The sequence below is a fragment of the Sceloporus occidentalis genome, unplaced genomic scaffold (genome assembly GCF_023333645.1).
Source record: "Sceloporus occidentalis isolate IW3139 unplaced genomic scaffold, rSceOcc1.0.p SCAF_12, whole genome shotgun sequence".
NCBI lineage: Eukaryota > Metazoa > Chordata > Lepidosauria > Squamata > Phrynosomatidae > Sceloporus > Sceloporus occidentalis.
In genome coordinates this window covers 20,953,052-20,968,679 of record NW_028316992.1, presented here as the reverse complement: position 1 = coordinate 20,968,679, position 15,628 = coordinate 20,953,052, and the positions used below count along the sequence as shown (strand labels likewise).

Genomic DNA, 15,628 nt, shown 5'->3' with positions numbered 1-15,628 from the left:
CATTGAAGTTTATCAGGTGGACTGCTGACCTTATTTAAACTTAACAAACATAGTTTGACCGATGCTCTAGGGTAATGGTTCTCAACCTTTGGTCCACCAGATGTTTTAGCCTTTATTTCCCAGAATCCTTGACCATTAGCCATGTTGGCTGAATCTTCTGGGTGCTGAAGTTCAAAATGTGTGGAGGATAAAGATTAAGGGGGATAGTGGTGGGAGAAGAGCAACTAAACTGCCAAGATTGATCAATCAGTACCTTCTCAAAACTGTCTTTGGGATTTTTTTTTATGACATAAAACTTTACAGACATCATCATCATCATTATCAATATCCTGTCTTTTCCCCAACACTGGGACTCAAGTCTGCTTACACATACAAAAAGTCAAGTTTAGAAGCAGATTAAAGTGTTAGCCATATTACAAGCATAGCTCTAAAAAGATTTTAAGTTACACAATTTAAAACAATACAGCACTTAACAGCCCTTTTTAAAAAGCCTAATAATAATAATAATAATAATAATAATAAATTATTTATATCCCTCCTATCCCTATGGATCGAGGTGGATTACAATACATTTCAATAAAACACAGAAATATACAATATACAAATTATAAAACAAAATCAGCCCTACATAATTCCCTAACCCTCCTCCATCAACAAAACAATAGCAATAAAAATGCAGATTAAAAATAGTTAAAACTGGCAGACAGAAGTGAGGCAGCTTAGGAGAGATAGGAACCATCTATATTAGTGTAATGGGAGGTCAGTCTCAGTCTGGAAAGGCCTGCCAGAAAAGATCCATCTTGACAGCCTTCTTAAAGGCATCAAGAGTGGTGATATGACAGATCTCCCCCAGCAGGTCATTGCACACTTTAGGAGTGGTGGCTGGAAAGGCCCTCTGGGAAACCGCAGCCAACCTGGTCTTCTTTGGCTGCAGTAAATTCTTCCCAGAGGAACTGAGTGTGTGGCATGGATTATATGGAAGAAGGTACTCCAACAAGTAATCTGGACCCAAGCCATGTAGGGCTTTAAAGGTTATAACCAACACCTTGTTCTGTGCCCGGAAACTAATTGGCAGCCAGTGAAGAGATTTTAAGATTGGTGTTATATGGCTGACTCTGGATTTACTGGCAATCTTCAGTTCACAAAGCCTGTGTGAATAAAAAGGTCTTCTTCACCTGCCAACAGAAGGAGGGATCATTATAGACTCCATATGGAGAGAGTTCCAATGTGTAGGGGCAGTGACTGAAAAGGTTTTCTCTCACGCCCCCACCAACAGTACCTGTGAAGATGCATGGCATGGCACAGACTCTCTGGAGTTAGATGTTTGAAATTTGTCTGCATTAATTCCACCCATTTTGGAGTGATTTGTTAAAAAGATTGAGAAATTACACTCATTTTGATTTCCCAGTACAAGTACAAGACTGGCAATCCAGGTCTCCAAATCCTAATTTGGATTTCGGTTCCAAATAAGAATGGATTTTGTCTTGATTAAATTAGGCTCAGGTCTGAATTGCTGTTTGAGGCTCCAAATGGTGTTGCAGTCCATTGCAACTATAAAGGCCTACCACTCCCACCCCTACTGTAATGGGTCCAGTATTTACCCACAAGATAGTTAAAGTAACTGTGGCATTTTTAGTGGAAACAAATATGAGAACCAAAGATTAAGTAGCCCTCACCCTTCTGTACCCCGTACAGTACACACATACACACAACACTTCAAATTGCTACCTCAACAGTTGCACTGTATTTTTTTAATGAGAAATTACACATAATGTATATCCCCCCCCCCCACACACACACACATACAGTGGGCTGACTGCTATTTACTGCAAGATTAGTAAATACCTTCTGCACAAAGGCTAATCCATTCTTATTTCATATCTATCCATCAACTGTGTCATTAATTGGAGTAATCCTGATTTCATTAGTCAGAGCTTTGGCTTGGATTTCACTGTGAATGTGACTTTGACAGTTTTATGTGGCAAAAACTGCTATAACCTCATGCCAGGGCAGATGGCTTGCTACATCCACTTAACAAATGGGGAGTCAGCTTCCAAAATATGCACATACACGTATACACATACACATTTCTCTTAACCTGCTTTCTGTTTTTCTAATGCCTCTACAGTAATGGAAATCTCTACCAAGTTTTGTGACTTCGTACAAACTGTACAAAGCACTTGCTCCCATGTTACTGTGCATTTGGCTACAGTACTGAGTAGAGAGAAGACACTTTGAAATGACAGTGTGAATACTCCCTGAGTAATCATGATAAATGTCCAGAGCTAATACAGTGGGCCCTTGTTATCCACTGAGGTTTGGTTCCAGAGCCCCCCATGGATACCAAAATCCATGGATGCTCAAGTCCTGCTAAGTACAATAGCATAGCAAAATGGTGTTGCTTATGTAAAATGTCAAAATCAAGGTTTGCTATTATATATATATTCAGCTATGGATGCTTGAATCTGTGAATATGGAGTGCTGACTGTACTTCCAAACTGGGGAGTGCAGCTTAAACTGAGTCGATTCCTACCCTAATGTTAGAAATGAAGTCTTGCTTATTATAAGAATAGCCTTCAAGCTGAAATGTTCTGTAGCATCTTATGCTAGCTTTGAAAACTTATTAATGTTCTGCTTTTGTGTTCAGAAACAAGTGGGTTAGCTTTCCCTTCTTCAGCCTAAAGCTCTGCCTCTTTTCCTTATTTTGCATATCTGAGATGTGACTCAATATTTTGCTCCCTTTATGCCTCATATACAAATTGAAGAGGGCAGTGGCATTTGAATGTTCAAAGCAGAGCTTTTCTTCCCCAAAGACATATTGTAATCAGGTACAGTTGTTAACAACAGGCTAAGAAATTAAGAAGTCAAAGCAGCGTTCCTGGCAGTGTTCAGTCCTTGCTTTCAGAAATGTTAGAAAGGAGATACATTTTTCTTTTTCAGTGTGTCTGATCTTTTGAAACAAAGAAACACTCTGAACAAGACTTCCAACTGAGTTAATGGTAAAATCAATAGTGTAGCCGAATAACTCCAGTCCTAATTGATAGTATCAGCTCTAAAGCTCAATTACAGCTTGTGCTAGCTATAGTTCAGAACCGGAGCAAATCATGTTTTGAACTTCCAAAACTAAAACAACAACCCGTGTTTTAGAGCTATGCCCACCACAGCTGCTTAGTGCCCCAATTCCTGTGGTTGTAGGGGCCCTGGATTGGGGCTTGTAGACATCACATTAAAGCCCAGTTACCATAACCCATCATTTACAAATTCACTTCAAACATGTTGTCTGATACTGGCTTGCTGGTCAGCAGTGAGCACTACACCATAGCATAGCTTAGGCCTGTTACAGACTGCCAAAATAAAGCTGCTTCGGGTCTCTTTGGAGGTATGCATTTTAAATGATGCATGCATCCTAAGAATCCGGAAGCTGCACCAAAGCTGCAGTCTGGTGCTTAGGAATGGAGTGTGGCTTTGGCGCGACCTCCGGACTCTTAGGACCCATGCATCATTTAAATAGCATACCTCCAAAGAGACCCGAAGCAGCTTTATTTTGGCAGTCTGTAACAGGCCTAAGCTTCCCTTACCATGATTTAGAGAGTGGAACCAGGCTGCAAGTGGCTTCTCTGTCAATGCGGTGGTGAATCTGCTCCAGGTTTTTGACTGAATGTTACAGAAACTACCCAGGCTTCTGAACCCTAATTCCAGAATGGCTTCAACACCTCAAATACTTCCTTTAGGGTTCAGGCTGTCACTCTTAGCAGATTTGCTGCCCTATTGATATGGAAGCCACCAGCTGCCACTGGCTTACACTTCCAATCATGGTGCTCAGTTTTATTTTGAACATTTGGGAACATGCACATCTGTTTTCACAAGAGTGCAGAGTCTGGCATTCCCTGACATCCTAGATTCCATTCTGAAAAACCAACTAACAAAAAACTTTTGTTATGTCTGGAGGATCCCTGTTACAGGACTGCTCTAGTATGACTTTTTCAAAACTTGGAAGCAAAAATAAGCCAACTATATTTTCATTCTTGATGGCTCTGCATGGATTCTTTGTTCACTGATTCAGCCACCTATGGCTTGATTTTTTTTTTTTAAATAGAAATTCCAAAAGGCAAACCTTGATTTTTGCTATTTTATACAAGGGGCACTATTTTACTGTGCCATTGTATTTAGTGGCACTTGAGCATCCACAGATTTTGGTATCCACAAGGGGTCCTGGCACGAACCCCCAGTGGATACCAAGGATATGCCATCCTCTACCATGACTTCACCCTTTCCTTTAGGACCCATTCACACAACACAATTATAGCATTATTTTCCCATTTTAATGGTCATTATTCCATGCTGGGACTGGTAGTCTAGTGAGGCATTCATTCAACTCCCTACATTCAACTCCCTAAAATGCAAACCTCAGGATTCCATAAATTGGAATCACAGCAGTTGAAATGCAATAATAGGACTATAATTCTGTTGTGTAAATGGGACCTTAGTCTCAAGTGAAAGGTACTCCTGTCAGCCCGATAATGGAATAGAAAAGAAAAGAGGATGAGGAATACTACCTGATCTGTTTAACATAGAGAGATCTTGTAGCATGTTTGAGACTAACTGAAATAAAGAAGGAAATTGGCAGCATGAACTTTCGTAGACTTCAGTCTACTTCTTCAGATGCATATGGTGGAGTGGAGCTTTCGTGAATATCAAGCCGCTGCTTGAAGTGCCTTGATCCATGAAAGCTCATGCTAAAATAGATCAGGTAGCCTTAAAAGTGCAGCTAGTTTTCTACTTCCCCACCCCTCCTTGCTTTTTCCCTATTTGTGCTGTGACAGATTTAACAGGACTATTTCTTTGAAATCAACAACAGATGTTTCACTGACATAAATCTGTATACAAGTGCTTTAATTCAAGTTCTCTATATAGTAACAGCCATTTTATTAATGAAAGCATTTCTAAGTCATTGTTTATGATTTAAATGGCTCCAAGGGATATATACAGTTTTAAAACAATCTCATATAAAAACAGTCAAATTTAAAACAATTGCTTTTAAAACATCTACAGAGCAGAAAAAAACTTTGCAATAGTGTCTCAAATAAGAATTTGTTTATACTGGCTTTCCTAGCATGGTCAAAAGTAAGGAAAGATGGGGCCAATCTGACTTCTTTGGGTAGGGAATTCCACTTTCAGGATGCTGCCACAACATGCTATATGAGTGTGTGTGTGGCTTCAAGTTGCTGTCAACCCCATACATTTCATAGGATTTTCTTAGGCAAGGAAAACTCAGAGGTGATTTTGCCAATTCCTTCCTTTGAAAGTAATACTTAATTCTGTTTTGGTGGTCCCCTATCCAAGTACTAACCCACACTGACCCAGCTTAGCTTCAAAGATTAGATAGGATCTGGTGCCTTTTGGGGTACTGAGGCATCAACATGTTACAGTAACCTTTAATAGGAGATGATTGGGACATGGATGACTGTGGATAGCTCTCTCTTTTCTAAGAAGAAATAGAGCAAGTTTACCAACCAAAGTTGGTCAAAGGCACTCATGGGAACACTTAACACTCCAGGAGCAATGCTGGTTCTAGGAGCACACCCAATTTACAACTCTGATCCTTTGGAAGAAACATTCCTCCATCCAGAAAAGGCTGTTCCTCCATTCACATATTGGCTCCCAACAAAAGCTCCATCTTGTCCTGACTTCGTTTTAGTTTATCAGCCAACATCCAAATTTTTGGTTGCATCTGGGCAACAGTTCAGGACTTCCAAGCCTCCTTGCCATCACTTGAAAAAGAAAGAGCTGGGTATCATCAGCATAACATGTGGATCAAGCTTTATGGTATGGGTGGCCATCCATGGGCCAAAGGTTATGGAACTACAACTCCCATAACCTTTCTGCCTGTGCATTCTGGGGTATGAGGTCCAAAACAAGAGGAGGAACAAAATAGAAAGCTTGTTTTATGGTTTTGCCAGAGCTTTGAACAGTACATTGAAATAATAAGATTTACAGCATGGCATAGCAATTAGAGGATTGGACCATGCCTCTAGAATCATAGAATCATAGAATCATAGAATCATAGAATCGTAGAGTTGGAAGAGACCACTAGGGCCATCCAGTCCAACCCCCTGCCATGCAGGAATTCCAAATCAAAGCATCCCTGACAGATGGCCATCCAGCCTCTGTTTAAAGACCTCCAAGGAAGGAGACTCTATCACCTTCCGAGGAAGTGCATTCCACTGTCGAACAGCCCTTACTGTCAGGAAGTTCCTCCTAATGTTCAGGTGGAATCTCTTTTCCTGTAGCTTGCATCCATTGTTCCGGGTCCTGTTCTCTGGAGCAGCAGAAAACAAGCTTGCTCCCTCCTCAATATGACATCCTTTCAAATATTTAAACAGGGCTATCATATCACCTCTTAACCTTCTTTTCTCCAGGCTAAACATCCCCAGCTCCCTAAGTCGTTCCTCATAGGGCATGGTCTCCAGACCCTTCACCATTTTTGTCGCCCTCCTTTGGACACGCTCCAGTTTCTCAATGTCCTTTTTGAATTGTGGCGCCCAGAACTGGACACAATATTCTAGGTGGGGCCTGACCAAAGCAGAATACAGTGGCACTATTACTTCTCTTGATCTAGACACTATACTTCTATTGATGCAGCCTAAAATAGCATTGGCCTTTTTAGCTGCCGCATCACACTGTTCACTCATGTTCAACTTGTGGTCTACTTGGACTCCTAGATCCCTTTCACACGTAGTTTCATTCAGCCAGGTGTCACCCATCCTATATCTGTGCATTTTATTTTTCCGCCCTAAGTGCAATACCTTACATTTCTCTGTGTTGAATTTCATTTTGTTAGCTTTGGCCCAGCTTTCTAGTCTATTCAGGTCATTTTGAATCTTGATCCTGTCCTCTGGGGTATTAGCTATTCCCCCTAATTTGGTGTCATCTGCAAATTTGATAAGTATGCTCCCAATTCTGTCATCCAGGTCATTGATAAAGATGTTGAATAGCACTGGGCCCAGGACAGAGCCCTGTGGGACCCCACTGGTCACTTCTCTCCAGGATGAAAAGGAGCCATTGTTGAGCACCCTTTGGGTTCGGCCGGTCAACCAATTACAGATCCATTTAACAGTTCCTTTGTCTAGCCCACATTTTACAAGCTTGTTTGCAAGAATGTCATGGGAAACCTTGTCAAAGGCCTTACTGAAATCAAGATATACTATATCCACAGCATTCCCTTCATCTACCAAGCTGGTAATTTTGTCAAAGAAAGAGATTAGATTTGTCTGGCATGACTTGTTTCTCTGAAACCCATGTTGACTTTTTGTCATCTGCAAATTTGATAAGTATGCTCCCAATTCTGTCATCCAGGTCATTGATAAAGATGTTGAATAGCACTGGGCCCAGGACAGAGCCCTGTGGCTCTTAGAAACCAGGGTTCATATCCCTGTTGAGCTGTGGAAATCCAGTGGGACACCTTGGGCAAGTCACACTTTCTCAGCCTCAGATGAAAGCAAAGACAAACCCTCTCTGAACAAATTTTGCCAAGAAACCCCCATGATAGAGTCACCTTAGGGTCACCATGAGTCAGAAATGACTTGAGAAGGCACACAACAACAACATGATTTATAAAGAAGGTGAACCATATTTCTATTATCGGAAACAAAATAGCATTCAAATTAACCATCCAATCTGACATAGGTGTTGAGATATAATGCACACACATTACAAATAATATATAGAGACGTGCTTGAAAAGGGGACTCCTGTGAGCCTCTCAAGTATGGATATCAGCATGCATCCATGGTGCTGATCGGAGAGGAGTTATATTGCTGATGATGAATCATGCAAGGTCCTCTTCACTACCCATTCCCTGGCCTTGGAGCAAAGCTGCAGCAGAGATACAGCCTCTTGTTACAGTAGCAAAAAGAGGGGCACTGGGAAAGACTTGCTTTTTTGGATTGTGAACACCAGGCATGGTAGCACCAGTGAAGCACTCTTCCTTTTAATAGTGGTAGTCAGTTGCTTGCACACAGCCTGCCTTAGCTGTATATGTAATTTGATTTCCTGGAGACAGTGACCAGAGAGGCAATTCTAAACTTACTTTTACTGTTGTCTAATCATTTATTTATTAAAAATAATAACCCCTTTATTCCCACAGAAAGTGCCTTTGGCTAATGGAGAAGACAGTGCAGGAGCCAAATAATGCCAAACTTCTTCCAAGTCAGAGACTCAGCCATTGGGCTTATGAGAGGTTTGGCCAGAGCAAGGAATTTCCAACACTTATAGGCTGGAATGAGTTTGGATTCTGTGGACTTTCCATTATCTTGGAGCCTGGTGGCGCAGTGGTTGTGAGTTCAATACCAGCCAGGGCTCAGTCTCAACTTAGGCTTGCATCTTTCTGAGGTTGCTAAATGAGTACCCAGATTGATTGGGGCAATTAGCTTAAAGTTGTAAACCGCTTAGAGGCTGCTTAGGTGGTATGAAGTGGTATATAAATGAAGCTGCTTCTGCTGGAGTCAATTCATTACAAAATTAGAGCATTAGTATTCCACTTTGACAGCCATCCTATGAGATCTTCCTGGGCTATAGTGTGAATAAGCCCGTGGTATCAGCTTTGCTGGACTTGGGCCAGTTAGGATTTCAAATCAGCAGTCCTCTGTGTTCTGATAGATTATTGTATGTGGTCCCAAAAAGTGCTAGAGCTCAGCTCCCCAATGTTCCCCCTCTAGTACACCAGAGAAATGGCCACATGGGGAAAAGCCCAGCAGGTTATATTGGGATCATGGGGGGGGGGGGGGGAGACAGATTTGGCCACAGTGTTTGAGATTTCTTATGCTGGTTTAGAATTTATCTATAGTAATCATCACTTTAAACTGCAGGTGGACACAAATTGGAAATGAAGCTGGTGTGTCATAATCTTAAACATAAAGAAAAGAATAGAAGGCCAGTTACAGTTAAAATGAAATTTAGAAATTTCTTGGAAAGGCAGCCTCACCACCACTATAAAATTCACTCATAATACCACTGTGTGAATTTTTGTACAAGGAGTTTCAGAACAGCACACATATTACTTGAACAGTGCTGGCAGCTTTGGTCCAGCCCATTACTTTAAGGTCCTTGCAATATAATTTTACTTAACTGGAGTAGTAATTACATTGTCATATGCTCTCCAAAAGCTTGTGGCAAATCATATGTGAGTGCAGGATTTGCATTCCTGATGGCAGTATCTCTTGTAAGACATTGTGATCAGCAATTATTAGGTATAATGTGTTCCCAGTAATTCCGCAGAAGTTATTAGTATACCCACATTTTGTTTCATGGTTAGCATTGTGATACTAGACTTGGAGTACTTATGGAGAGCAAGTTAAAAAGCTACTAATAGCATCTTTACCATACTGTAGTGCTGTACTGTTCAGAATCGTTCTTCAAAATCGGCTGCTGTGGGGCGGATGGAGAACGGATTGGGGACTCCTGGCGGTGTCGATGGTGTTCTTCTGAGTGATAACGTGTTTTTCCCCTGTTCCGTTTCCTTCCCATTCTCCAAGCTCCGTGTGATAAACTTACTTATCTCAAAATGTGGACCTTGGCACTGGCAGTATAATTTGCCTCTGAGCCTAACCTGATTTGAGATTACTAGAAATCCTTGTATAACCATTTTATGTAGTTTTCACGATATAACTCCCTATTAAGTGCAGTTTCCATGTTTGCACCGTTCACTATTAGGTTTAATCTCTCTTAGAAATCCTTGCTGTTACTACTAGAATTACTGTTTGTTCCTTTTCGAACTGGGAGACGCCAACATATGTGAAACTAGTTGACAGCCTGTGCAGCTGTGAAGGAAACTGCAGTAGTTTTCCCAGGTTGCTGGAAATATGCCTGCTGAGATCCTGCAATGAGAAGTATAAAGTTACCTCATGTGGAACTATGCAACATCTCTTACTTCTCCCACCAACCCATCCGCACACCTTCCAAGTCCATGTTTTCCATGTTGCCAAACAGAGCCAAGGAGTGACCAGTGGAGGGTGCTGGACAGCTGAAAAGCAACATGCCTGTAAATATAGAACCATGGCATCCTCTTCCAGAAGTTCTGGCTATTCAGGAAGTCCCAGAGGGTGCCTTCATAGTTTTAGGCGGATGCTTCTCAGCCACCCACTGTTCTTTCCTGGCTGCTATGTGGCCGTATCAAGGAGGAGCATGAAAAAGGTGGCGGCGGGAAGAAGATTGGTTATAACACAAGGGAAGCAGCGAATTTCAACCTCCATAATGACAAAAAAAAGTTATTGATAGGTATAGGTTAGACTTCTGCTGATGTACGTCTCTGGCAGAACACTAGTTATCATTTCTCTCACTCTTGACATGGTGCTACTGTATTTTCACTTCTCAGTTTCCATGTTATTTTCTTGATGATACACAAGTGCTGCCACTGTTTTGATTTCCAATCTCATCAGTAGGTGCTTCCCCACTTTTACCTTTAGTTTTCTTTTTTTTGGGTGTGTGTGAATTAAACATGTGTTAATCTCTTCTGGAAATGCACAATGACAGAATGGATGTTGCAGATATATTTCTGACACTGTGTCCCTATTAATAAATCTTAAAGAGGAAGAAGAAACATTTGTTCAGTGTGTCCTGACAACTAAATAGATACCAGCTGAATTTGCTTAGTATTCAGGAGGGTATGAATTAATTCTGTACCATAGCATCCTAGGAATTTGTAGGCTAAAAATAGGACTTTTAGCTATCATGATTGAGATAATAAATAGAAATATTAATACTATTATTTTTAATAACAGGAAATATATATTTCAATTGTATAGATGGTTCAGTCTTTGCATTCCCCGATAGGTCACTCATATAGTTCATAAACTGTCAATATATTTCCGGATCACAGTGCTAGATAACATGGATACCCTTCCTACTCATGGCAGCTGACCTGCTTGTTGGGCATTTGCAACTAGTTTTGGTAGGAGCAAGGCTTATGTTAAAATTTTATTTTGAAGTGCATAAAGACTCTATTTCCTGCCCAAATGCAAAAGCTAGGGAAATGCTTTGTCTAATCCTGATTCTTTCTCCTCTGAGGGGAAAAGGAACATTTGGATTCAAGTCCTCATTGTTGTATATTGGCTTTGAAAACATTTACAGCTTCTTGAGGCTGAACCACTTTACTACATAAAAGAAGCTTTGGGGCTGCTCCAGCCATTTAAGCAATAATGTTGTCCCCATGAAGAATGCAGTATTTACATTAATTTATTTTACTTGTAGTTCACCCTACCCCCAGGTCTTAATGAATAGTGAGATGTACTTAATGTACCCTATTCTTCACTGGCCCCCAGTTTCTGGAAGATGTGCTACTTAAAACCCTTGTCTTTTTCAAGTTCTACTAGATGGGACTTTATGTATCTCTTCTTTTCTGGAGATAATACTAGTTTCTTTCCCTGAAACACTCTTTGAGCAGTTGTTGTAAAGAGGCTTAGAGCTAATCCACAGTTTGGAAATGAGGGAATATGGTCATTGCAGTGGGTAAGGATGCCTTTTTGCACCCTCCCCACTGCATGTGCCACTTCAAATGTGACAAAGCTTTGTGCATTTTTTTATTTAGAAAGTCTTTGCATTTGAAATATAATACATGTGGAAGACATAAAGACACTAAGGGCACTATAGTGCACAGATGCATATATACCTGCCTGCATTACAAATTCAAACTGTTGACCCAGTGGGTCTGATGCATATATATTACTGTCATGCTGCAAATATGTGAACTGCTAGGCTGATGCGGGTGGGAGGAAGCTGGTGCAAATTGCAGGGGCCTGGCAATATGGAAAGCAGCCCAGGGGCTGACTAGGTTGCATATTTTGTTTATCTTTGGGGCAGATCAACCTCAAATCCTTAATTTTTTTTAATCCAGGAAGAGCAGGAAGAGCTGGCAGTTGCCACACTCACAACAGGCCATCACCCTTTGACATTTCAACATGCAGTAAAATGGTCTTAGGTTAAATATGAAATACAGTGGGATCCATCTGTTCCAAGTGTGCCTGGCACCCAGTCTTTCAATAGTACAGGTCCAGGGAAGTGAGGCCATTAGCCCATGAGGCAGGCCTACATAAAGCATGCTGCCTTGTGTCTTCTGAGAGGTCTAGGCTTCTGCAGAACCTCCAAGCCTGGGTTTTGAAAGGTGGGTTTCATATTAGTCTGCCTTTCATATACTAGCTACTCTTGAGCTGACTTGACCTGGAAACAGGAAAAGCTGCCTTGTGTTCCTGTTCGAAAAACCTGGAAATCTTAGCTGAGAGCACAAACAGAAGAAATGTGGGGGAGAGGTTTGAGCATATATACAAATAGAAAATGTAGGATAATATAGCCATAAGGTAGATTAAGATGGCCAATTTACTTGATGTTAGTTATTATCAGATTTGCCTTTTTTCCAAGGAGTTCAGAGCATCATGCATCCTTGCAAGGACCCTGAAGGGATTTGAACTTCCCTGAACAAAATCCAAAGCATTTGGTATATGATGCTTCTATAACTCTTTGGTGTGTTGACATTACAGATAAAAGAAACTTGCTTTTATGTTATTTCATCCTAGCCCTCTAGACTAATAAAAAACACTAGTTCTTTTGAAAAGATTCTTAACAGCATCTCATGTGATCACCAGTTTCCAGAGGAAAGAGAGCTCTTGCTTGATGGTTGTGTGAACATAGTGATAAGCTGGTTATTTGAATTCCCCCACTATTCAGAAGTTATGAGAATTATAGATGGTCATAAAGTAATATATCTAGGTTTGTTTAAACAGAGCGAAATGTTTGTAATTGGATAATGACAGGTTTTTACAATTTAATCACACAATAAAATTGGAAATACTTCTAAGAGAAGCCAAATTCTAATTATTATTTTTCTTTTCAGATTTTCCTCAAGTTATGAAAGTATGACATAATCATCCTGGTAATTAGAGCATATGAAGATCAATGGCATTACACTGATCTTCAGAGAAGATGGCCTATTAGATATTCAGGGAACGGCACAGAACTCAAAATGGCAGCCCAGAGGATTCGAGCTGCTAATGCTAATGGCCTCCCACGGTGCAAGTCTGAGGGGACACTGATTGATCTGAGTGAAGACTTTCCTGAAACCAGCTTTAGTTCTGTCAAAGGTGAGCTTTTTCTCTGTACCTTGAAGTAGTTCAAAACATTTGTCTAAAATAGGGTTGCCTACAAAGGTTCTAAAGTCCGTCCTCGCCTTATGCGGGGGATCCGTTCTGGATCCCGCCGCATAAGACGAATTCTGCCTATGTTCAAGTCCCATTGGAAACAATGGGGCTTGTGCACGGCGGCGTGGCAGCGCAGGAGCGCGCGGGGCGCAACGGGCGCATGCACCCATTCAATTGAATGGGATGCGCCGCCCCATGCGCGCCCCGCGGCTTGAGCGCGTATGCTCAAGGCCGCGTATGGCACGGGCGCACTGTATAGGAATTGTACAATAGAGAAGTCACATGAAACCTAGGTTTAAGTTCATCATAATTAAGAAACTAAACTGTGATTTAGGGTTGCACCTGGTTAGCAGACAAACTGAGGTTAGAACTATTTGGCTACTCCACATACTCCACCCCTGGTCTGTTCAGTGCAGGCACAATAGCCACAATAGATGACAGAGTGATAGCTATAACTAAAGTTTATTCACAGAAACATCATTGCCAAACAAGGTCTTTGATAGTTTTATGTCTATCCACTCTTCAGCTGAGAAGGCTCCATGAACAGCTTGAACAAAACTGATCTAAATAAATGAATAAAACATTTGAGCAGAACAATTAAAAATGAGAGTGCATTAAAATCAAGATTTCTCCATCCAAGATTCCCCATTCACCATAAAAACATTTAAAAAACTCATTTGTTGCCAAAAATAAAATAAAAATGGTTGCAAGGAAACATCTCTAAGAAGGAAGGTACAGAAGCAGAATGTAATAACTGAAAAGTCTCTGGTTCTACAAGACACGCAATAACATTTCAGTCCATGATTTCTTAATTTCAGTTTGTCAGCCATGGTTTGTCAATCACAGATACCACCAAATTCTAATTGGGTCCATTTCATCAAACAATGGTTAAGGAAGCAATAGCGTCACACAACCTCATTTCTTGATTAAATTATCTCTGCTAACCAGTGTACAGACCACCTTGGAGCATTCCATAGACTTACTTGGTGCAAGTAGTCTTTTAAAGAAGAATCTGATGGGCACTAAATAGTTGTCAGAAGTAAAGACTTTGGCATAAAAAAAAATCAGATACAGTCGGCCCTTTTTATACACAAGTTTTTTATAAATGGATTCCAGCATCCATGGTTTGAAAATGTTCAAAAAAAGTATGAATTTCAAATATCAAACCTTGATTTTCCTTTTTCTAAGGGACACTATTTTGCTATGTCGTTACATTTAATGGGACTTGAGCATATACAGATTTTGTTATACACGGGGATCTTGGAACCAAATCCCAGCGTATAACAAGGGTCCACTGTAATGCAATCTAGATAGTTAAAGGAAGTGCTCAGAATCACCTCACCATGATTAGAATGATGCATGAGTTGAGGAATCAGTGTATATTCTGTGTTTAGGGTGTGTGTGACATAAATAGTAGGTGATGGTTTGGTTATTATTAATTAATAGTGAGGTCAAGGGCCTTAGCTTAGTCACAGAGCACATACTCACCAACATAAGGTCTCAAGTTCCATCTCCAACATTTCCAGAAAAGGCTCAGAATACTCATATCTGAAACTATGGACATTGGCACCCAGGACAGATGGTACTGAACTGGCTGGACTAATGGTCTGATGTGGTGTGGGGAAGGTTCCTCTGATTTTTCCGAACAAAGAAACAACAAAGCTGAATTATCCTTTTCAAGTGACATTAAGTTAGTACACTGTAAGCCTCTATGTATCAACTCACATTTCATTATCTCCTTATCGGGAAAAATCTGATAACTTTTGATGGCTGAGATATTACTTTTAGCATAGCATAAATATACACTAGCATATATTACACAGGACCCCACAGTTGTGCAACCAGTTGTCCAACAAGCACTGTGGCTTTGCACTCTCTGGTACTGCACCAGTTAAGTAGCTCCCGTGTCCAAGTCAAAAAGTGAGCATGAGAAAGACAGTGTGCTTGTGGCATGAGTGGCAGCACTAGGGACCATCACATATAAGAAAATGCAACCATTTGCAAGCTGTTTTTACACTCTACTGTAATGCTACAATTCTAAGCTACATTTGAGAAAGCCAGCGTAGCTGCTAATGAATCAGAGACTCTTAACTCTTTCACATTTTAAAATAAGAATAAGCAAATCCTTTTAGTCTTTGAACATGATCATAGCATGTGCTCAGGGACTGATGGTATGTGTTTAAAAATGGGAGCTAGATATGTAAGTATTTTCATAGAGGTTGTCTCTTGTATTTATACCTAAAGAAAAAGAAGTAGCTTTCAAGGTGGTAATAAATCTCAAGATCAGAATGTCTTATTTTTCAGTACCATTGGGTAGGCAGTCAAATATATGGGCAGACCATATTTTTTATATGGCAAGTTCATTATTGGTATTCTAAAGTGCATGAAGTTGCAACTTCTTCATTCAAATCTCAGCCTTTCTCTGAATTTATTAGGTGACCA

At 40.6% G+C, this 15,628-nt stretch overlaps 1 protein-coding gene across 1 annotated transcript in view; it reads left to right on the top strand.

The window, feature by feature from the left end:
• LOC149305366 (SH3 domain-binding protein 4-like) overlaps positions 1–15,628 on the top strand; it is a 62,587-nt gene that overhangs the window by 22,878 nt on the left and 24,081 nt on the right. The window contains exon 2 of the mRNA XM_089478007.1: positions 12,883–13,129. Coding sequence (XP_089334133.1) covers positions 13,012–13,129 — 118 coding nt within the window. The 5' untranslated portion in view covers positions 12,883–13,011. The remainder of the gene's footprint in view (positions 1–12,882; positions 13,130–15,628) is intronic.